The 23,393-nt window shown below is 47.0% G+C and overlaps 3 protein-coding genes across 9 annotated transcripts in view; 2 read left to right on the top strand and 1 right to left on the bottom strand.

The window, feature by feature from the left end:
• Positions 1-1,413: 1,413 nt before the first annotated feature.
• On the top strand, positions 1,414-13,886 carry BOLA3 (bolA family member 3). 4 transcript variants are annotated; one of them, XM_081868582.1, is made up of 5 exons: positions 1,414-1,541; positions 2,609-2,735; positions 4,618-4,706; positions 5,360-5,473; positions 13,796-13,886. In XM_081868582.1, exons 1-4 carry the CDS (start codon positions 1,500-1,502, stop codon positions 5,429-5,431), a joined length of 330 nt encoding a protein of 109 aa, XP_081724708.1. In that variant the 5' UTR covers positions 1,414-1,499; the 3' UTR covers positions 5,432-5,473; positions 13,796-13,886. The 4 variants fall into 4 exon arrangements, with proteins under 4 accessions (XP_081724708.1, XP_081724709.1, XP_081724707.1 ...); XM_081868583.1 differs by lacking the exon at positions 13,796-13,886 and adding an exon at positions 6,862-7,259; XM_081868581.1 differs by lacking the exon at positions 13,796-13,886 and adding an exon at positions 5,744-7,259.
• Positions 11,655-20,476, top strand: MTHFD2 (methylenetetrahydrofolate dehydrogenase (NADP+ dependent) 2, methenyltetrahydrofolate cyclohydrolase). Of its 2 annotated transcripts, none has more exons than XM_081868476.1 (8): positions 11,655-12,094; positions 13,796-13,980; positions 15,516-15,638; positions 15,952-16,104; positions 16,186-16,293; positions 17,178-17,270; positions 17,619-17,744; positions 19,663-20,476. In XM_081868476.1, the coding sequence occupies exons 1-8, from the start codon at positions 11,670-11,672 to the stop codon at positions 19,800-19,802; spliced, it is 1,353 nt and encodes a 450-aa protein (XP_081724602.1). In that variant the 5' UTR covers positions 11,655-11,669; the 3' UTR covers positions 19,803-20,476. The 2 variants fall into 2 exon arrangements, with proteins under 2 accessions (XP_081724602.1, XP_081724603.1); XM_081868477.1 differs by lacking the exon at positions 11,655-12,094 and adding an exon at positions 12,624-12,758.
• The window catches only part of SLC4A5 (solute carrier family 4 member 5), an 88,154-nt gene continuing 85,148 nt past the window's right edge, over positions 20,388-23,393 (bottom strand). For all 3 annotated transcript variants that reach the window (XM_081868427.1, XM_081868429.1, XM_081868428.1), the window contains one exon: positions 20,388-23,272. In XM_081868427.1, the coding sequence (XP_081724553.1) occupies positions 23,107-23,272 (166 nt within the window). In that variant the 3' untranslated portion in view covers positions 20,388-23,106. The remainder of the gene's footprint in view (positions 23,273-23,393) is intronic.

Here is a 23,393-nt window from a genome sequence, read left to right as displayed (position 1 = left end):
CAACAGCTCTCCCAGGATTTCATTCTGTACTTGCAAGAAATTGATCTTTTAGTGTTGCAGCAACCAAAGTTTATTTCATAAAATGTATACACTGGTTTATTTGGGTTTTTTTAATGGTTAAAGCAATTTTGCTAAAAAGATACAAGAAAAATTATCAATAAGAAAGAATAATAACCATAATTTAAGACTTTAAAGTTTAAAACAACTGTAGACTGAAAACATTAAAACTCGCACCAACTTTCTTTTTTCTTTTTTATAATATATTTTATTAAGGGTTTTCTTGTTTTACAGTGTAAGTGTAATGCCTCGTGTATTTTTTTTCCCCGTGTAACATTTTTACAAATCCATTTCATTTGTTGAGGCATTAGGGGGAGAAGAAAAAAGAAAAGAAAAAAAAAGAAGAAGAAAGGAGGGTGGAAGGAGGGGAGATGGATGGGGGTGGGGTGGGGTAGCGGTGTTTCTATTATGCTTAATGTATGTAGTTTGGTGTCAGCGTGCTTGTGTTGTTCACTTGTGTTCCTTTGGTGGTGAGAGAGGTTGGGGTTGGCCTAGGATGTGACAATAATCCACCAACAGCATACAAATCAATATGGCTAACTTGATCCAAAACACCCACCCACCTCACTCACACACGAAAACAAAGATCACCACAGCCAATCACAAACAAACAATCACATCCTCGCACCAACTTTCTAAGCATCTGGGTAAAAAGGGTCAAGGGACCATTAGGTCCAGTCGTGTCCGACTCTGGGGTTGCGGTGCTCATCTCGCTTTACTGGCCGAGGGAGCCGGCGTTTGTCCGCAGACAGCTTCCAGGTCATGTGGCCAGGAGGACTAAGCCGCTTCTGGCGAACCAGAGCAGCGCACAGAAACGCCGTTTACCTTCCCACCAGAGTGGTACCTATTTATCTACTTGCACTTTGACATGCTTTCGAACTGCTAGGTGGGCAGGAGCAGGGACCGAGCAACGGGAGCTCACCCCGTCGTGGGGATTCGAACCGCCGACCTTCTGATCGGCAAGCCCTAGGCTCTGTGGTTTAACCCCCAGCGCCACCCGCGTCCCAAGCATCTGGGTAGGCTTGTCTAAACAAAACTGTTTTTTTAGCAGGCTCTGGCAAGCACCCTGTGAAGGCATCTGCCTGCCTGATGTCAATAGGCGGGGAGTTCCACAGTGCAGGTGCTGCCGCCCTCCAAGGTGGAGGTCCCACGTGGCGCCAGCGGCAGAGCCAGTGCCGCCGACTGAGTATAAGGAGTGGGACCGCCTGGAAGGTGGTGGCCTCTCCTTCGGCGGAGGGGAGAGAACCTTCTGCTCCGAGCTTTCCCCTGTTAACTCTATGCTCTTGGGAGAGCCGGAAGAAGGGGTGGCATTGCGACTCTACCCTTTCCTAACTCTGTGCTCTTGAGAAGAGCCGAGAGGAGCAACCCGGCTGCACGGCGCACGCGCGGAACGTCATCTTCCAGCGCCTCCAAGACGCGCTCCCTTCTGACGCAGCGGCGCGATGGCTGCCGCCGTAGCGAGGATGGCCGCTTGTCGGGGGAAGGTCGGTGATCTGTGGGCGGAGAGCTGCGGCCTCTTTGTCGGCGCTCTGGGCCGGAGGCCCTGGAGCGGGGAGGCCCCGGGCAGCGCCGGGGAAAGGCTGCCCGGCCCAAGCCCGCTCCTCGGCCCCCGGCGCAGCCCCCGCGGTGTGGGGCCCCCGGCGCCGTCGCCCCAAGGACGAGGAGGGCCCCTCCTTTGCCTTCCCGCCCCCGGGCAATAAGGCGAGGCGCTCGGGGAGGCTGCTGCCTGACGCTGCGCGTGGGCCCCCCCCTTCCCCTCCCCCCGAGTTCCTGGTTTATTCTTGGTAGGGATCATAGCTGTCAACTTTCCCCCTCTCTTTAAGGGAAATTCCCTTACTCCGAATAGGATTCCTCGCAAGAAAAGGGAAAAGGTGACAGCTATGGTAGGGATCCCAGTGTGGAATAACTTGTGGGAGGGCGAGAGCCAGGCATCTTATTTTATTGCGTGTGCCATCGTGATTTAGGGGATTGTCAGTGGTGGAGCATGCCCTTAGCATGCAGAAGGTCCCAGATTCAGTCCCAGCATTTCTAGGTAAGGTTGGGAAAGATTTGGGGCTGAAACGCTGGAGAACCACTGCCAGTCAGTGTGGGCAAGACGGAGCCATGTGCAGTGTGACTCGGGTGGTGGCAGCTTCCCATGTTCCCATAGGGACGTTTGCATCCTTTGCCATGATTATACAGTGGTGCCCCACAAGATGAATGCCTCGCAAGACGGAAAACCCGCTAGACGAAAGGGTTTTCCGTTTTGGAGGTGCTTTGCAAAACGAATTTCCTATGGGCTTGCTTTGCAAGACGAAAATGTCTTGCGAGTTCCTGCGGGTTTTTCCCCTCCCCCCCTTTTCTAAGCTGCTAAGCCGCTTATCAGCTGATCCGCTAAGTCGCTTATCAGCTGATCTGCTAAGCCACTAATAGCGCTAAGCCGCTAAGACGCTTGCTTTGCAAGACGAAGAGACTCGCGGAACGGATTCTTTTCGTCTTGCAAGGCACCACTGTAGTTGGCTTTATTCTGACAATATCCCAACTAACACAAACTCTTTCCATTTCTCGTCAGATCCATTTTCTTCTGCGCAATATAGTGCGAACCTTTGCTTCACAGACGGAGGGAGAAATCAGGGTGGCACAAGTGCTTAAAGAAAAGTTCCCTCAGGCTGCTGCTATCAAAGTAGTAGATATATCAGGTAATTAGCAAAGCCTCAGGCTCTGTCTGAACACTTGCCATTCTGCAGGCTTTCCTGTGATCTGAATCATTTCTGTAGATAAGATTTGGAGAAAGGCATTGCTTTGTCGTTAATTGTAATTTTGGGTTAAGATTAAGAGTTGGCATTGTGTGCCCCTTAGTCTACCTTGTGGGTTTACATTAGCCTAATGAGAAATACTGTTTTTCTCATTTTGCTCTTGGATGCCTTTAATAAAGGTACTGTATATTGAAAAATGCAGTGGCAGTACTCTTAGAGAATCAACATGTAGAGTGAAATGAAAAGGCTAGACAAATTTCCCCCCAAATCTTGTAAATTCTAAGTCCAACTAACAGGCAGTTGGTTGCCTTAGGTTTCCCATGTTGTTGTTCTTTGGTGATCACTCGTAGCCAAATAAGATTGTTTTCCATGAATATGGTCTTAACAGTGTGTCCGTAAGTGACTGTGGAGGCCAATTCTGGAGCTGCAAATCTTTCCACAGTGAGGACACAGGTTTCTGGGCAGGAGTTGATCACGGTGAGGGTTTGCCAAACGTGCCTTCCTCTTAGCTCATGCAGAATACAATGCAGTTTTCATTTGGTATCCACTGCAGTCATGAACATTTCATTTCATTATTTAATACTTTATACCATGTCTTGGCTGCCAAAGTACAGCATAGAACACAAAATAAAAATCACCTCCACAAAATTATAACCAATAATGAAATTGAATGAATCCTAAAACTAAAAAATAAAGTTAAATGTTAGAATGAAATAAATTTTATATGCCAGGTTTGGGCCATCTATTAAAACAGGAAGAGCAAAGTGGCCCAGATATGCTCCTTGCTGAAGTATATTCCAAAGTTCAGGCAACACCACAGAGAAGGGTTGAATTTGTGTTCCCACAAATCGCACTAGTGTGAAATCTGGGGCACAGAGCATTGCTTCCCTTGAGAGTGGGGTAGAACATATGGGAGGATCCTGAAAGTATAGAGGACCTGCACTATGAAGGTAGTTGCCAGGATGTTGAATTGGGCCTTGGAGCATATTAGACCAGAATAAAAGTGATATTGCACTGTGACATTCCATAGCTCCCAAACATGGCGAGCAGCACCTTCTGTTATCACTAGCTGAGAAACGTAACAGGAAAGTAGCACCAAAGAGAACCCCACTGTGTTCTGAAGAGCTGGAGAGCCAGCATGGTGTAGTGGTTAGGAGTGGTGGACTCGTATTCTGGTGAACCAGGTTCGCTTCCCCGCTCCTCCACATGCAGCTGCTGGGTGACCTTGGGCCAGTCACACTTCTTTGAAGTCTCTCAGCCCCACTCACCTCACAGAGTGTTTGTTGTGGGGGAGGAAGGGAAAGGAGAATGTTAGCCGCTTTGAGACTCCTTAAAGGGTGTGAAAAGCGGAATATCAAATCCAAACTCTTCTTCTTCTTCTTTGTCTTTGTCTTCTTTTTCTTCTGAAGGAAGTGTAACCTTGTGCATAATGCCAAAACCGACAAGCCTCCCAACCTAGGCTCTGCCACCATCATGATCTTTGTCATTGAATAAACAACTTGTTTGCCCTCAACCATCCATCATCATAGGCTTATAGAACTGTAAAGTTGGAAGGGATCCCAAGGATCATCTAGTTCAACCCCTGCAATGTAGCAATCTCCACTAGATCATACATGACAGAAAGGCACAAATGATATATTGTAGAGTTAGTTATTATAAATTGTTGTGTGGTTTCTGTTACCATGTAGATTTCTTTCCCTGGTTGATCGCGTGACACCCCCCTCCAAAAGCCTCTATTTAAAAGTGATATCAAGTTAAAAGAGCATAGGGAATTGTTAAAATAAAATAGCTGAAAATATGGTAAAATCAACTCCATTTTGTCAAGGTGGCTGTGGAGCAATGTATGAAATCCATATAGAGTCTGAAGAGTTTAAGGAAAAGAGAATGGTACAGCAACACCAAATGGTCAATCAGGTAAGCAGGTTAACATATTCTGGGTCGTCTATCTCTGTGTGGGAAATTATATTACATTTTCAGTTTCATGGATGGTTTGGATCTTGAGTTTTTGAGTTTCAAGCATTTTGCAGGATGATCTGCTCTTTTCTGTTCAAGCTCCCCCAGACTGTTCCCTATTCCATTTTCTTTGAATTAACTTAATTGTTCAAGTCTTTGACCTTAGTTGGGATGAGCTAATACAAGCAGTGGAATAAATTTTTGTATGGCCAGATGTTTAGAGCATGCTTATAAGTTGTTTTGGGTTGCCTTGGACAAGATAAACTGACCAACAGTTACAATAAATAATAATAACAACAACAGAGATGGAATACTCTGAAGGTCGGTAACAATTCACCTGCTGCTCAGCGCATTGCAGTAAACAGCATCCATACCTGGACACAAATAGCTTCATCTTTTAACTAGTTGGGTTTTAAAATTCCACAAGCAGATGGCCAGAAGCACCTTTCCCCATTTTGAAAGCAAAATACATTGGATCAAATAGAAGCTGCTACTTTGAATTCTGTCTGTGCTTGAGGGGGTGTCTTGAACCATGCTTGGGTGTTGCCTTCTGGTCTTTGAGGTTGTTTCACCCCACTTTTTGTGTAGCTGCTTGCAATGCTTTCTTCCTCCAGGCTTTAAGTGATGAAATTAAAGCAATGCATGGACTACGGATATTTACTTCTGTTCCCAAGCATGGAAGCTAGGAGTGGCTGACAACCTGCAAGATTTTCATATTCCAGAAACTGGTGAGGCTCTGAGAGAATGCTGCTTAGCACATGATACAGCCAGATGCCTTTATTTCCACCCTCCCATGTTTCTCCATCTCCCTCTGATCTACAAACTACAAACTAAATCACTGTGCTGATGTGCTGTAAAATAAGGGTACCTAAGGCTGCTTGTTTCAAAAGCAGTATTTATTTCAGATGCACAGGTCAGCTCTCTTAATTGCATTGATTAACTTCTTTTCCCCAAGAAGACTCGTGTCAGAGTATTGTGTGAGTCTCTTTCGCCAACAGTTCTAGAGAAAGAATGAAGAATATTGTAGACAGGAAGAAGTACTCCTTGATATCCACCCCTCTTTATGCAAAAGTATGCCAAAGTTCAAGGGAAAATTATAGATGAAATGTGCTGCACTTGTTTCTGGGGTTTATGGCAATTGAGGAGCTGAAAAGGAATTTCAGAACAACTTTAGAGAGATTACTGAAAGAAGAATTCAGATGCCTTGTACACAGAGTGCCTTCCTTGTAATAAGGTTGCTTTAAACCAGCTGTTACAAATAGCACAGTTTTCCAGGGTTAAATGATCCTAGCAACATTGTTTTATTAGCTGTGATGAGCAGGGCTGCCTGTCATGACCTTTCTAGGAATGTTACTGCAGTTAGTTTTTTGAAATGTTAAATGAGGCGTGATCTTTGGTGAAGAGTCATTTGCCATTTTAGCATGAGCAGCAGTGTTGAATTCTGAATATCTAAAATAAAAATGCTACTTAAGTTTTCTTCCAGTCTAACTGCAAAGCGCTCTGTACTCTAATAGTATTGTATAGTGGGCTGCACTGGAATACAAAAGGGACTTGTTGGACTGCAACTACAATTAGCCATATGTCACACTGTGGTCTCTGGGAACCGCCAGTACCATTGCGATGCAACCCACTGTAATATTGGTATAGGATCCTTTGCACGCCCTGCAGCAAAGTTGAAAGGGCAACAGCATCACTTCAAGCCACAGAGAATGCGGCAACAGAATTAGATAAACCTCAGCAACCATGGCAATGTTGCTGGCATCCACCAATTACACTGCAGCATTAGGATGTCTTCGCATTAACCTTGCTTGCCAGGAACCAAGCCATGCATAGTGACAGGGTACCCCTGTAATGCCATACTGCTCATCACACAGATGAGACTCAAACTGGCAGATACTACAGCACTTTCACCATTGTTTGAACCACTGTGGTGTCCTCAACACAAGGCAAGTTTTTTTAAATTACCACTTTAATAGGGTATCTTCCTGTGTGTTTAGTTCTCTGTAAATCTCACTGGAATCAAGAACTGAAGGGAAGATATATGCATGTTTTCATTACATAAACAGTCCAGCACTCACTGCAGCTGGGGGATTGAATCCCCTTTTTCCACATACAGAGCTTGCCAACAACAGCCTTGAAAGGGAAGCAGAATGAGGTGCAGAGGAGAAGGAAGATGGAAGCCCCTAAGAACTGCTATTGATTGTGGTCACTTGCCATTCATATTCAACAGTTCTGATCACTTAGCCAGACAGAACACAGTATGGAATGTGAGCATTGGATACCATCTGCTAAGTGATTAATGTTACAAAATGGCTGTGGAACGTGATTGAGCAGATTGTACATCTGTGCCTAAACACACTTTTGTCTGTCTTTTAGTCATGTTAATAGAATCGTATCAACTTATTGTCTGTTGGCACTATAAAACACCCACTGTGATCCTAAAACATAGCTTGTGCTACAACCTTTATCACAGAAATGAGGGTGTTTCTTCAAATAAAACATAACCTCACTGTATCACTGAAGTCTTGTTTTGGAGCTGTTTCACCAGAGTTCTAGTCAATTATTAATTCATTTTCTTGACTGCTTTCCACAAGAGTCTTAAAGCAACTTACAAACACTATAAAAATAAGAGTATTTAAAATTGGCAATTAACACACTAAAATCCACTAATATAATCCCTTAATATTTAATAAACAAATGAAACGATGGATAAACTTGGTCACCATAAAAGAATGCCGGCAGAAGCCGTAATGACCTTAACATTCAAATTCTTGGGAGAAGAGAAATGTCTTTGTTTTGCACCAGAAAGATGTTAATGTCCCTGTTCACTTGAATAACTGAGAAACTATGGATGGACTTAGGGGACTGGCCTGCAAACAGACTGGCTTCTCATTGTAATGAGAATAGTGAAAATATTGGTGTAAAACCAGTCTCCACAAGAGGGAGAGAGGAGCCGTCCTTGCTTCATGGTACAAGCAGGAGGAAAGCAAGATGAGCTTAAGGTAAAGGTAAAGGGACCCCTGACCATTAGGTCCAGTCATGGCCGACTCTGGGGTTGCGGTGCTCATCTCGCTTTATTGGCCGAGGGAGCCGGCGTACAGCTTCCAGGTCATATGGCCAGCATGACTAAGCCGCTTCTGGTGAACCAGAGCAGCGCATGGAAACGCCGTTTACCTTCCCCCTGGAGTGGTACCTATTTATCTACTTGCACTTCGACATGCTTTTGAACTGGGCAGGAGCTCACCCCGTTGTGGGGATTTGAACCGCCGACCTTCTAATCGGCAAGCCCTAGGCTCTGTGGTTTAACCCACAGCGCCACCCGCGTCCCCTATGCATGTATACTCTGAAGTAAACCTCCTTGTGCCTCTTATTATTTCTCCTCCTCCTCCTCCTCAGCGCATTACAAATGTTTGAGGCTAGCTTGAAACTTGCAGGGGTCTTATTGGCAGAGGAGATTGTTCTTCTGTCACCTCCCACCTCTGGGAGTGGCCCTCTGGCAAAAACAAGTGTGTAAAATACCAGGTGTTAGACCTGCTTTTCATGTTTAGTGGGCAGTATTTGACTCACTACTAGAGATGTATGTTTTTGTGGCAAGAATAAGGCAATGAGTGGTTGTGTTGTGGAGGTGGAGAGTATTGAGAAATACAAAGCACATATATTTCTAATCATACCTTAGCACACTTTGCTGATTAAGAGCATGGTTATTTGTTTTGCAAACAAGCATGTTCAGCAAATATATGAATTAATCTCTGCATGGCATAAAACACCCTTCCCCAACTTTGTGCCCTCAGGCTGGTTGTAGTCCAAACCATCTGAAGATCACCAGGTTAGGGAAGGCTTGCATAGAAGTCCATGCAAAAGAAAGTAGAACCCAGCACAAATTTTTCACATCTCCGTCGCTGACCTTATTTAACACCAGCTACTGTGTGGGAAAAGCCACTGGGAATTGTGTTACATATTATAGTGGGCTCTTTGCCAAGCCTTCCAGAGATTTTTTTCTCCCTGCTTGCCTGGGAGACTAAAAGCAGCAGGAGAGCAAGGTCGTCTGAGGCTAAGCATCCATATGCACACTGAGTACAGTTGCCTAGCAGGCTTTGATAAAATCAAAGAATTGTAGAGTTGGAAGGGATTCCAAACCCTGCAAAGCAGGAGTCTTATCGAAAGCATCCATGATGGCTGGCCGTCCAATCTCTGTTTCAAACCTCCAAGGAAGGAGAGTCCACCACCTTCTAAGGCAGTGTTTCCCAACCTTGGGCCTCCAGCTGTTTTTGGACTACAACTCCCATCATCCCTAGCTAGCAAGACCAGTGGTCAGGGATGATGGGAATTGTAGTTCAAAAACAGCTGGAGGCCCAAGGTTGGGAAACACTGTTCTAAGGAAGCGCATTCCTGATGTTTAGTTGGAATTTCCTTTCTTGTAACTTAGAATCATAGAGTTGGAAGAGACCACAAGGGCCATCGAGTCCAACCCCCTGCCAAGCAGGAAACTTGAAGCCATTGGTGTGAGTCCTACCCTCCAGAGCAGGAGAAAACAAGCTTGCTCTATATTCCATGCGACAGCAATTGAGATATTTGAAGATGGCTATCATATCTCTTCTCAGTCTCTCTTCCAGGCTAAACATACTCAGCTCCTTCAACCATTCCTCATAAGGCTTGGAATTGTTATAAAGTTTAGAGTGCGCACACATAGCAGACACACACTTCACAGAAAACCAATCCTTCGCCCTTCAAAATATAGGAAATATTTTCTGAGAAAATTACACATTAGTTTAGCACACAGAACAATCCCCAAAAGCCATCCTGACTCTCGACTAAATATTTCCTCTGCAGAAGAGAAACCTTTCTCAATAGTTCTTTCACTTTCAAATCCTGTCTTAAGGGCATATTTTGTGTATGAATAGCGTGGGCCTGGCACCTGGATGAGAACCAAACTATTTACCATCTCAAAAGAATGGCCAGACTGCCCAGATAAAGCTAGCAGTAAAACCTTATCAGATATCCTGGCAGAAAGGAGAAGCCACACAATCAAATTTCTGTTGTAGACTGCCTCTTTCTGTGATTTATATTTGATGCTTTTAGTGCATAGTCTTTGGCTAATGGGTTGGGCAACGTCTATAAAGGGGCTTGCACTCCTTTGTTCTGGGTCTCTCGCCTCCATGCAAGGAGGTGGGGAACCCTGTTGCAATAGAAAAATAAAATCTGCCTTGCTTTCACTAGATCCTGCCTCCATCCATCCTTATGGGACTCAAGAGTCCCTTGGGGAATTGGGCAGCAAAAGCCAACCCCCCATTTTTCTACAACAGTTTCCTTGATTATATTGGTTGCTCTTCTCTGCACATGTTCCAGCTTGTCAACATCCTAACTAAATTGTGGTGCCCAGAACTGGACACAGTACACGCTAGCAAGGTTATGCTTAAAATTCTACAAGGCAGGCTTAAGCAGTATGTGGATTAAGAACTCCCAGAAGTGCAAGCTGGATTTCGAATGGGCAGAGGAACCAGAGATCAAATTGCAAACATGCGCTGGATTATGGAGAAAGCTAAGTTCCAGAAAAACATCTACCTCTGCTTCGTTGACTATGCAAAAGCATTTGACTGTGTCAACCACAGCAAACTGGCAAGTTCTTAAAGAAATGGGAGTGCCTGATCACCTCATCTGTCTCCTGAGAAATCTCTATGTGGGACAAGAAGCTACAGTTAGAACTGGATATGGAACAACTGATTGGTACAAAATTGGGAAAGGAGTACGACAAGGCTGTATATTGTCTCTCTGCTTATTTAACATATATGCAGAATTCATCATGCGAAAGGCTGGACTGGATGAATCCCAAGCTGGAATTAAGATTGCCGGAAGAAATATCAACAACCTCAGATATGCAGATGACACAACCTTGATGGCAGGAAGTGAGGAGGAATTAACCTTTTAATGAGGGTGAAAGAGAGCACAAAATATGGTCTGAAGCTCAACATCAAAATAACTAAAATCATGGTCACTGGTCCCATCACCTCCTGGCAAATAGAAGAGGAAGAAATGGAGGCAGTGAGAGATTTACTTTCTTGGGCTCCCTGATCACTGCAGATGGTGGCAGCAGCCACTAAATTAAAAGATGCCTGCTTCTTGGGAGGAAAGCAATGACAAACCTAGACAGCATCTTAAAAAGCAGAAACCACCTTGCTGACAAAGGTCTGTCTAGTTCAAGCCATGGTTTTCCCAGTAGTGATGTATGGAAGTGAGAGCTGGACCATCAAGAAGGCTGATCGCCGAAGAATGGATGCTTTTGAATTCTGGTGCTGGAGGAGACTCTTGAGAGTCCCATGGACTGCAAGAAGATCCAACCTCTCCATTCTGAAGGAAATCAGCCCTGAGTGCTCACTGGAAGGACAGATCCTGAAGCTGAGGCTCCAAGACTTTGGCCACCTCATGAGGAGAGAAGACCCTGATGTTGGGAAAGATGGAGGGCACAAGGAGAAGGGGACGACAGAGGACAAGATGGTTGGACAGTGTTCTTGAAGCTACAAACATGAGTTTGACCAAACTGCGGGAGGCAGTGGAAGACAGGAGTGCCTGGCGTGCTCTGGTCCAGGGGGTCACGAAGAGGCGGACACGACTAAACATCAAATGCCTTTCTTTGACCTGGACGCTCGACTTCTGTTGGGGCAGCTTAGAATACCGGTAGTATTAGCGATTTTTGTACTGAGAACCAAACACACAGGAGGATACGCTACTAACGCCGCGATAAAAACCTCGCCCCGTGTCTTGGACCCCGCAGTGGAAACTTCCCCCTTTCAGAGCAAAAGAAAAGAGAAGGAGGCCCCGCCCGCGGGGCTTCCTGCAGGCACAAGCCACGCCCCTTCCCCCAGATTGCTTTATTTCAGGACCTGTAAACGCGCTCTTCTTTCCTGCGTTGACCAATCAGGACTTTGGATGGCCGTTTCAGCCCGTCCCGCCTTCCCGGGTTGCGTCAGCCTTTCCCCCGCCGCTTACAGTAGAAGCCACGGCGCGCTCCTCGGAAGCCCCCCGCCCTGCACTGGCGTCATTCCCGGCCCTCGCCCAATCGGGGCAGCCGCCACTCTCCCTCGCCGGAGCGCGTCATTCCCCCTTGCGGCCAATGGGGGCGAGGCCGGCTTGGGAAAGGGGGCGGGGCGGAGCCTTTATAAGGCCTCGCTCTGGCGCCGCCGCCGCTTCCTCGCCCCTCGCTCTCCGCCCGCCTTGACGAGCCCCGTCGCCATGGCAACCGCCTCCGCGCTCCCGCTCTTCCGGATCCTGGCCCGAGCCGCCTCGGCCGGCCCCGCCGCCCCTTGCTGCTGCCCGCGGGGGACTCGCCGGCTGCTGCACCTCACGGCGCCCAGGTAGGCGGGGGGGGGGCGTCGAGTGTTGGGCGGTGGAGCCTCCCTGGCCGGGCGCAGTCTACCCCAGGAGGAGGAGGATGGTGATAATGGCCAGGGGGCTGCTTCGAGGCTCCCCCCTCTCTTTTCCTGCCCCCCTCCCGCGTGTCCCTGGCTTCGCCCGGCCGCCGCCTTGGGAGGGGAAAGGGGGCGGGAGGGGCTGGCGGCGACCCCCTCCCCTCCCCGGCCCCTCTCTGCCCCGCTGCTTCCCTCGGGGTGGGAGCCCCTCCCGGGCGGGCGGGCGGGCGTCGTGGCGCCACTCCCCCTGGCGGCGGCGCGGAGGGCGGCAGGCTGATGAAATCGCCCCGGCCGCTTGCATGGCTCGGCCCCGAGCTGCTGCTGCTACTGCTGCCGCCCGCCCGGGGTTGCCTCCGTGCCTCCGGAAGGGAAGCTGATGGGGCGGGTGACGGGAATGCTTTATCATCAGTATTATGGGCATCGGAGGCGCAGGGGAGCAAAGAGTGGGAGGTGGAGTGTGTTGTGCAATGGTTAGGGTTGGGCCAGCAGCCCCCTCGGAGACCCCAGTTCACTGTCTCTCAGCCCCTCCTACCTCGCAGGGTTGTTGTGGGAGATTATACGAGGAGGGGGAGGACCACATGCGCTGCCTTGAGCGCTTTGGAGAAAAAAGGTGGGCTATTAAATAAAGACATAAATAGTCGTTGCTTGAAAAGGAGTACTGAATCCTGTCCCTAGAAACCTCCTGAAGTGGAGGGTTGCGGGTCCCAAGACTTTCAAGGGCAAAGTGTGGAGCCCTAATTGGGAAAGGGGCACCTGTCATCTTCCTCTCTCCCTGGTGCTCTTATCGCTTGAGGAAGCCTGGTCTGCTTGCATGCAAGATAATATTCTGCAGAGCGCAGTTGCACTTTCCCCACTTCATGAAAAACAGCTTTGAGAACTTGGTTGGTGTTGGGCAGACAAGTTTCCCAGGCACTTTTTGAGATTCTGGAAGTTTGAAGAGTGTGCAAAAGGAATGTGAGAGAAAGATGATCTCTTTCCACAGCAGATTTGCCCTGTGGATATCAAGTGTACCTGATTCACCAAGACCTATTGCATGCTAGCCAAAACCCCAGCATGGCTGGCTCACAGTAGCAGCAAGGGGGTTTCCTGCCTCACTGCAGCAAGAAATGGAACTTTCTTCCGAGGCTGCACCAAAATATCCTCCATTCTTTGCACAGAGATAGTAGCTTGAGTAAAAAACGCTTTTGCCTGAATATATTTAAATGTTGTTCTTCCAAATGGGCTCTGTGAAGTCATTCTACTGATACTGCAGTGGCAATTGCATGTAGAATTGGGTATTTTCTATTTTTTAGAGCAAGAGAAGGCCTGATCTTGCTCTGGAGCTCATCCTTCTTAGTTTTCACAGTGCCTATGAAGGCAGTTATGTAATGCCTTTGTTGCAGTTGTTCGCGTGAAGTTTTTAGCTCCCTTGCATTCTTGCTCCATTTTGCCAACTGTTGGCTGTTGAGCGCATGCATTTGGCTGCCCCCCCCATGTCCCTGTCCTTTTATTAGGCTCCTGCCTCCCATGAGATCTGAGAACCTTTAAGTGTTGGGTCAGATAGCCTGGGAATATGTGTAAGCTGCTCTGTGGGGAAGTAATGAATTTCCAACAAGACACTCCTAAGCTTTTTGGGGATCAAATGCTTTAAAAACTCTCTGCTTGCAGGAATGAAGCAGTTGTCATTTCTGGGAGGAAGCTGGCCCGGCAGATCAGGCAAGAAGCCCGCCATGAAGTGGAGCAGTGGGTTGCAGATGGAAACAAAAGGCCCCATCTCAGTGTGGTTCTAGTTGGTGAAAACCCTGCCAGCCATTCCTATGTCCTGAACAAAACCAAGGCTGCGGCTGATGTAGGTATGTCTTTCCTGGCCAGCGTCTTCTGCAATATTAGTCATTGCACTATTGCTGGCAGAAAAAAAGGTCTCAGATGAGTGTCAGTCCCCACAACTCAGTTTGGTTTGTCTCTCCTCCTGACCATCTCCTGGAGCCTGTCTCAGCTGCTGCTTCCTCACCTGCCCTTTGTTTTGAGCCGGGTAAGCTCGCCTCACCTCAGGAATACTGGCTGCAAGTGGTTCCCAGGGTTTAAGAGAGGCATCCTTCGCGGCCCTACCTGGACACACCCAAGACTGAACCTGGGATCTTTTGTATGCAAAGCAAGTGCTCAGCTGCTGAGCTACAGGCCTCCTCTAAATTTTGGGCAGTGATGGGGCTGGGGTGCAGACCGGGTGTGCCTTTCAGCTATATGGCAGACTGCAGCAGGGTTTGGCCAAAACTGCCTCTCCCCCTCCACAGTCCACTTAATTTTGGTTTCTCTGGCTTCTGCCATCTCACCCCTAGTGCTGCTGCTCTAATAATCCTGCTTCACTTTTGTGTCAGTAATTGTTTCAAAGCTTGAGGTGGGAAATTGAAGTAGGACTTGAAAAGTTTCAAGCTGGAAAATGCAGCAGGTGTTGCCTCTTTAGTACTTCCTGCTACTGTGGTGGTATTAGTAGCAACAGCAGAGATCTAGACGCTTTAAAACAACATTTTGGGTTGCTGAGCTTTGTCAGAACTCTGTCTAGGCAGCAGTTGCTTTGGGGCTTCACTCTAGATGTGACTTTTGAATGGAAAATGTAAAAGGAGAAAGACCCCAGGGCTTGGCAGCCCCTTGAGGTTTTCATTTCACGGTCAGGTTGCAGTTACTGGATCTTCACTGCCTCATCCACTCTTGCTGTAGTTTGACATGAGGACAGTGGGCCCACTGTCCTCATGTATCCTAAAGAATGTACACAACATTTTTGCACTGTTAAGCAACTCTGGTATTCATGGCTTCGTTTAGCTGGCTCTAGCAGTTCCCTTGCATAGTTTGCAAGCCTGCTAAGTGTTTTGGGAGGGGAAGTGCTAACCAGGGGCAAAAGGCACAGGCTCACTGTCTGTCCAGATGTAGGATCATAAATAAAGACACTTGGGCTTCACCAACTCGTGGACGTTGTCACAATTAAAAGCCCTTCCCCATAGACCAGGACACAATGTTCACTAGAAAAGCCAAAATGGGGTGTTGCTCACTGCATCTATTATTTCTTTTGCTTCTTCAGAATACTTTTCTAACAAACATTTCAAAATCGATTGTATTCTGCGTTTCCATCTGGACCTGTTCCGTATCTTAATTTCGTGTGTGCTGCTGTTTGCCTATTGTGTTCCTTCTCTCCTTTATTTTCCTCCATAATGACTTTTTTAAAAAATTGTAAATGGCTTTGGACAAGGATTCTATTTGATTTCTCCCCTCCTGCCCCCCAAATAAAATAGAATAAAGTTTACACTGGAGCCGTTCCTTGACTTATACTCATGAAGTATGGTTTACCAACTTCAATCGTCTTTTGACCCTCTTTCATCACTTTTGGTACTTGTAGGAATCAGCAGCGAAACGATCCTGAAGCCAGCCTCCATCACTGAAGAGGAGTTGCTTGATTTAATCAGCAAGCTAAACAATGACAGAAATGTAGATGGCCTCCTGGTTCAGCTCCCTTTGCCTGGTGAGTGCCGTGCTTTAGGACAGTGTTTCCCAACCTTGGGTCTCCAGCTGTTTTTGGACTACAACTCCCATCATCCCTTGCTAGCAAGACCAATGGTCAGGGATGATGGGAATTGTAGTCCAACAGCAGCTGGAGACCCAAGGTTGGGAAACACTGCTTTAGGAGAAGCTCTTCATCCAGCATCCCTAGACACATACCCATAAGTGTCAGCTTCTGATTTCCCCCTCCGATTATCCTGTTCCTGGGATTACATGCATCTGACTTCTTGCACTAAAATCTCTCTCCCCCCCCCCCCCCACACTTTTCCCTCCAGAGCATATTGATGAGAGGAAGGTCTGCAATGCTGTGAACCCAGAGAAAGATGTGGATGGCTTCCATGTAGTGAATGTGGGCCGGATGTGCCTTGACCAATACTCCATGCTGCCAGCGACACCTTGGGGCGTGTGGGAAATCATCAAGAGAACGGGTAGGTGTTGGTCTGCAAATATTGCTGACCTTGAGTTGCTTGGAAGAAGGCAGAGCCTGACTTGGGTGTTCTGTGTTGCAGGGATTCCGACCCTGGGCAAGAATGTGGTTGTGGCTGGCCGGTCAAAGAACGTGGGGATGCCCATTGCGATGCTGCTTCATACGGATGGGCGGCACGAGCGCCCTGGAGGTGAGGGTCTGGGGGGCCTTCAAGTGCAAGCTGCTTTTGCCAGGGGTTCTTTTCCTCTTGGTCCACTTTCCTGGTGAGACGGAGGCTTTTATGATCTTTGCAGGAGGCAGCAAGTCATGTTTGCTGCAAGTTTGTGTCGCTGTGTGGCCCCAGACTGATAGGTCCACTCTGATACTGCCTCTTGCTTGCCTGGATAGAAAAGGGTGGGGGGTGTTGCAGGGGTGGGGGCTGCATGTGCAAAACTGGCTTTTACAGTACAAAGTGAAGAACCACACTTGTCGCTCCACCCACTGCCTGCATGTTGCCCATATAACCCTTGCCTTATATGGAAGCTGTGCCCTGCCCCACATTTCCCCTTCAGCTGAAGCCTTTAACTCTGAATCGTGAAACTGTTGTTGTTTTTTAATGCGCTTTTTCTTGAGGCGCTGGGAGGTCTTGCTGGACCTCTTAGTGGGAATATACAAAGTAATTACCGTATTTTTTGCTCTATAAGACTCACCTTTTCCCTCCTAAAAAGTAAGGGGAAATGTGTGTGCGTCTTATGGAGCGAATGCAGGCTGCGCAGCTATCCCAGAAGCCAGAACAGCAAGAGGGATCGCCTCTTGTTGTTCTGGCTTCTGAGATTCAGAATATTTTTTTTCTTGTTTCCCTCCTCCAAAAACTAGGTGCGTCTTATAGAGCGAAAAATACGGTAAACCCAAACTGTTTCACGAGGCGGGTGCGAGGAGTGCAGACTCTGTGGGTGGTAGGAGCACGTGGCGAATTGCCAGAGGAGACGCAGCCCCTTTCCTGCTCCCTAGCTGCCGCTTGCCCTTCCGAAGGCCGTTGAGGCTTCTGCCAGGAGGCCCGGTGTGTCCTGTTCTGACTGCAGCTTCTCTTTTCAGGGGATGCAACAGTAACCATCTCTCACCGCTACACTCCAAAGGAACAGCTCAAGCAGCACACGATTCTTGCTGACATTGTGGTTGCAGCTGCAGGTAAGATTCTGGGTGGCTTCTTTAAGAAAAAGAGCCTGAAAGCAGAAGCCCTTGAAGAACACGGCTGCCATGCTAAGAATAACTAGGAAGGCTTCCGCTAGGAGTCTGAATGCCGACGCTTCTGCCTGTGGAATTTCACATGCTGCTTCAAGCAGATGGCTGTTGGCTTGCAGTGGCTGCCCTATGTTATGATGGATGACAGGCACCCTTTGCCAAGCTCTTGGGCTTTGTCCTGTGGACGTCTGCCTGTGGCCACATTAAATGAAGATCAGTAGCTGCCTTAGATGTTACATGCAGAAATGAAAGTGAATGAATTAAAATGTTAACCCCTGAAATGTTGCATTGCAGGCATCCCTAATCTGATTACAGCTGATATGATCAAAGAGGGAGCTGCGGTTATTGACGTTGGCATAAACCGAGTCCGGGACCCTGTTACTGCAAAACCAAAACTTGTTGGAGATGTGGATTTTGAAGGTAAGCAAGGGTGCTTTGTATTTGGACCCCCAGCCCTCACAGTGACTGGTCTTGCCTTGCCTTAGGCCACCTGACGCCATGCAGCTGTTTTGGAGTACGCCTCCCATCCATCTTGTTCTGACTGGGGCTGATGGGAATTGTAGTTCAAAACATACTGAGAGCGCCGGGTTGGGGAAGGCTGGGTTAGGCAGACAGGCTCTTGCTGTCTCAGCTATCCTTGGGAGGGTTGCAGTTTTGAACGAGCTGCATAGCTTCTCCTATAAGGCAGTGGGTTAGCTTGATGCAGAATATATCTGGTTACTTGATATGTTACATAAAAAAAGATTGTAATTCTTCCTTGTAACTTCATCCTGCAACTTCTGTGTTGGATGGAGCAGCTGGTGGGCTGCGAATTTTGAATCTGGTGTGTGCTCCTGGCAGCACGGAGTGGACTCTTGTGTGTGACCTTGTTTCAGCAAGTAATGGCAGGAGTTCAAATTTCTGAAAGCTTCAGCACATGCAGCTCTTGATACTGTAAATATCAGCTTAGCTAATGTATTAAGACAGTTTGCCTGACAGAGAAACACCTAGATTTCGCCAGTTTTTTTGTAATGTGAGGATGGGTAGCTGCCCAGAACTCCTGCTGAATGTGCACCACTGTGTGGTTTGGGGCTTCTGGCAAAAGGGCCTGACTCTCTTTCCACTGTTGGCCTCGCAGGACTTCCCCTACCAATTACTCTGGCTGATAATATGGAAATACTCTTAACTATGGAAGGCATCTAGAATGGAGAATATGAGGGGTGCAGGCAGTGGACTTTGAAGGACACTGTAGCTCATTAGGTTTTTTTTGGTGAAGATTAATAAGGATTCTAAGGGACGCGGGTGGCGCTGTGGGTTAAAGCCTCAGCACCTAGGACTTGCCGATCGAAAGGTCGGCGGTTCGAATCCCCGCGGCGGGGTGCACTCCCGTCGTTTGGTCCCAGCGCCTGCCAACCTAGCAGTTCGAAAGCACCCCTAAGTGCAAGTAGATAAATAGGGACCGCTTACCAGCGGGAAGGTAAACGGCGTTTCCGTGTGCTGTGCTGGCTCGCCAGATGCAGCTTGTCACGCTGGCCACGTGACCCAGAAGTGTCTTCGGACAGCGCTGGCTCCCGGCCTTTAGAGTGAGATGAGTGCACAACCCTAGAGTCTGGCAAGACTGGCCCGTACGGGCAGGGGTACCTTTACCTTTAATAAGGATTCTGAACCTCTCATAGGACAAGGATACAAATTATGGGTATGTTATCTCACAATGCTAAGTTTTAGATACATATTTTTTTGTTTTATTTGGCAACTAGCATGGAGACCAAAAGCTCAGAGGTCTCTGAATCTGGGAGAGGTCTAGGGTGGCTTTCCAGTGGTCAGGGGGAGTGGCAGCAGTGCTGTAAGCAGCCCCTGTGGCTTTTACTTTGCCCTGCTTGGTCCCCTCACCCCAACATTCACACTCTTGTGTCACCACAGCCTTTCCCAGCAGAGATTTCAGGATTAGCTTCTTTGGGGCAGCCTCCCTCTGCACGCCCCATCTTCTGTGATGGCTCTCTGCCTGTGGAATACTCTCCCCATGGAGACTTGCCTGATGCCTTTGTTACATATCTTTAAGTGCCAGGCGAAAACATTCCTCTTCTCCCAGGCCTTTGGCTAATTAAGCAAATTGGACAATCTATGGCCTTTTAAACTGTGTGTGTGTGGGGGGGGAATTGTTTTTGCTTGTTACTATGGTACACATTTTTATGTTTTGATATTGTAAACTGCCCTTTGATCCTTGGGTGAAGGGCAGTATAGAAATACAGCAACAATTTTGTCCTTGATTCGCCTCTGTCCTGCTTGCAGCCTCCTCCTAGGGCTTTTGACACTTGTTTTCCTTCTGTGCTCCATCATCTCCTTTCCTCCTTTTCTCCAGGTGTGAAGCAGAAAGCCAGCTACATCACTCCAGTCCCTGGTGGGGTTGGGCCCATGACAGTTGCCATGCTCATGAAGAACACCATCATTGCTGCAAAAAAATTGTGGCGGCCTCAGGAGCTGGAAGCCCTAAGTGCCTAATTCTGGACTTCCTAGGGGCAACCAGCAGCATTCCAAATCTCTTCCCAAACACAGCCTAAGGGACAATGCAATATTTATTTATTGGCTGAAAGGGCATCGGAGAGTCTTGCTCTGGAGTATTTATTTTAAAGCGATTTTTTTCCAAGGCAAAAGGGTCCAACATGATACATGATTCCAATCATTTAAGCGTCTGCATTTATGTGCAGGAACCAAGCTTGAGGTTAGGATAGAGGGGAGTGATTGTGCTATCTCTCAAACCCAGTGGGAAGCTGTAACTGAGGGCCAAGTGTGTGTGTGTTCATTGTACAAAATGTGTCTTGGTGTGTACATGGTGCAATTTCAATTCACCAGCCTCTGCTGAACCCAGGAGATACTATGTTATCTGCTAGGATTATACCACAGCTATTCTGGAGTCAGATGTTGCTATTTTCTACAAAGCCTTATTTGTATGACCTTTCAAAGCTCTTGTAACAAAAGTTCTCAGTTCCTAAACATTTTTTTTCCGAAGATGGAGTGGACTCAAAAGCTAGACAGTATTTTGAGATATAGTGTTGTGTTAGCCTGCAAAAACTTGGGTGAAGTTCGCTGTGCCTGTTCAAGCTTGCTTGCTACTTACATGGGCTGTTACTGGAGCTTGGAGGTTGCATTTGAATAAAAGCGATTCACATAGCACATTCAAACGTTTGCATTCCAATGTGTGCACTGATAAGGGGGATCTTAATCGTGCAGCAGCCGAAGAAGAATAGTAACTCGGTGGTAAAGCGTATGTGTTGTCTGCCAAAGGTCCCAAGTAGTATCCCTGGCATTTGTGTCCCCAGATTTTTTTGAATACCAAATCTCCATGTGACCCATGTGGTTTTTCTGCAGTCTGGTAAGAGTCCCATTTTTTGTGACACTTGACATTTCCGACATGTGACTACATCTGATAACACTCTCTCTCTCCAACCTGGTGCCTTCTAGATATGTGGTCAACAGTGCCCATCAACCCCAACATCATCCAGCTATGCTGGCCATGAGTCATGGGAATTGTAGTCTAAAGCATCTACAGGGACACCATGGTGTGGAATCCTGACTTACGGCACCCAAGTCATTTTAGATGGTATAAATCTGAGAATCCTTAGCAAAATACTGAATTGGCTCTTGAAGATGAACATGATTTTCATGAGCACAACACAAATGGAAGAGGTTCAAAAATTTATTAGACTATAAATGTTACTATAGTAGCAATGTAATAGCTCTGGGGCTGAAAATCTTTTGCTTTAGAAATTGTGTGTGTGTGTGTGTGTGTGTGTGTGTTTGTAGTGGCACTGAGCACTGCAGTGCTAAGTAGCTGATGGCGGGAGTAATAGATTTCATAAGCCCAGGTGCATGAAACACTTGGCTTCCACAAACAGCCTTTTGATTTACAAATCCTGCTAAAACTTTATAACAGTATTGTTAAAGCAGCTTCTACCAAGCAGTACACAGTAGTGGTACAAAATAAGTGAGGAAAATATACAAGGCTATGTTCAAGTTCAAGTTCAAGTTGTTCTTGCAGCCTTCACTGGCTTGGCACCTTCCAATGGTTTAGGAATCCAAATCTTACGAACCTCCACTAGCCTGGCTACGCTACAACGGACTGATGGGGCACAAGTTTCAGGGAGGCTGAGTTAATTCTATTTAGAAGTAGTTGCCCAGGCATAATACACTGTTTTGTTGAATTTTGTCCAACAGTTAATGGGTACTTGATTGACATAATATGATAAATAGGATGCTAAATTCAAGTTTTTCTTTTGTTTTGACTTCAATATTTACAAAGTTACAAGGAAATCATCATTAATTTCACACAGGTTCAAACCAGGTGCAATATTTAGCAAGCCAGAATATTCTGTACATAAGAGTCCTGTTTTAGAAGTAAAGTATCCTTTCCAAAGAAAATATCAAGTCTTTGAAACTGCACAATAGGGAAGAAATGGTAACTGAAAAAAATCTGATTCCAAGATGTTTTTTTCCTGACAAGTAGAAGGAATGATCTTTAAGCCAGTTAAGGCCAACAGCAATCAGCAAACTATCAGATAGCTTGACAGCCAGGTGACAAGCCACACACTCACATTTCTGTTGTAGACCGCCTTTTTCTGTGACGTGTGTTCTAAAGCCTTTAAAAGTTCTTGTGCTCCTTTGATCTGGGTCCTCACCTCCTACCAAGCCGGGGGGCGGGGGGGACTTCTGTTGCAACAGAATAATAAAGATCTGCCTTGCTTTCACTGGATCCTGCCTCAGCTCATTCTTCTCTTGACCAATAATAGCTCAGTTGGTTAGAGCAATAGTGCAGATAATGCAAAGATTGCAGGTTCAGTCCCTGTATGGAGCAGCTGCATATTTCTACATTGCAGGGGGTTGGTCCATTCCAACTCTATGGTAACAAACTTGGGGGACTTGAGTCCCTTAAAAGGGTTGTTAGGCTGTTAAAGCCCACCCTCCAATTTCTTGGGGACAGTGGTATTGGTGCACACCGAGGGAGGTATCTCATGGCACTATGGTTGGCCAGGGATGCCATGCTGGGAACCCCCAGCTCTTAACAGAAAACACTCATTCACTAAGAGCTTACCCACATTTCCTCGAGTTCAGATGGCGAAGGTGACCGTTCTCTTGGAACCAGCTTGGGGCCTTCATGGCAAATGCACAAACAACCAGCATTTCTCATGAAGGAATTCCACGGGAGGTGTCTCCTTGGGCAAATTGTTGAAGAGTCATCAGAAGTCCAAATCTGCTTTGCTGCAACTGGGTTCTGTTGCTCCTCCGCCTTCGTCAACAAGCATGTGCAGCATTCAGATAAATGATACGTCATTTGAAGATGGCAGTAATCCGGCTCCTCCTGCCTCTGCAATACTATGGTTGATAGTGAGAGAGAGGCTTTTTCTACAGGAGTGGAAGGTTTTATACGCTTAGCTACGAAGTGAATAAAAAAGCTACTGGCTCCACTGAGAGATGTCCTACTGAAATCCATGAGCCATCAGAGGAAAAGACCAGCAGGTCCAATTGGAAGGAACTGCTGCAGACCACAGGGAAGAGCTGACTGAAGACATCCAAGTCCAAAAATGATACTGTTCCTCCATCCAAGGAGCTCAAGTTCTAATAAGTTCCTTTGTTCCCACAGACTTTTAAAGTCCTATTTCCATGTTGCTTGGATGGATCTTAAGCTGGAGATCTAGGGTCATCATGGCACGTGACCAAGCAGGATGGAATGTCACAAATTGTCTAATTTTCTGATGCTAAATGTGTGTATATATATATATTTATACAAAGGACCCCCCCATTCCTGGGACTATAGAGTGGTCTCGCTGCCCATGTCCCGGGGTTGCTTCTCTGTGTCAGTGTCTTCATAATCTGACTCCATCTCTATCTTCACCTGGGGCACAGCACAGATGGGATTTCGAGAATAATTAAATGCAGGAGAAGACGGGCAGGAAATCTTCAGGTGAAGTGTAATACTGGAAGAAAAGCAGAAAAAAGGAGGTTAGTTGGTCAGACCATTGCAGCCAAGGAATTCTATTCTATTCTACTCAGGCCTTGTTGTCCCTCTGCCTGTCAGCTCATCATGCGGCACATCTG

The sequence above is a fragment of the Podarcis erhardii genome (genome assembly GCF_964252035.2).
Source record: "Podarcis erhardii genome assembly, chromosome: 7".
Lineage (NCBI taxonomy): Eukaryota > Metazoa > Chordata > Lepidosauria > Squamata > Lacertidae > Podarcis > Podarcis erhardii.
Note: the sequence above shows the minus strand (reverse complement) of the source record. Positions and strands in the feature narration are given on the sequence as shown.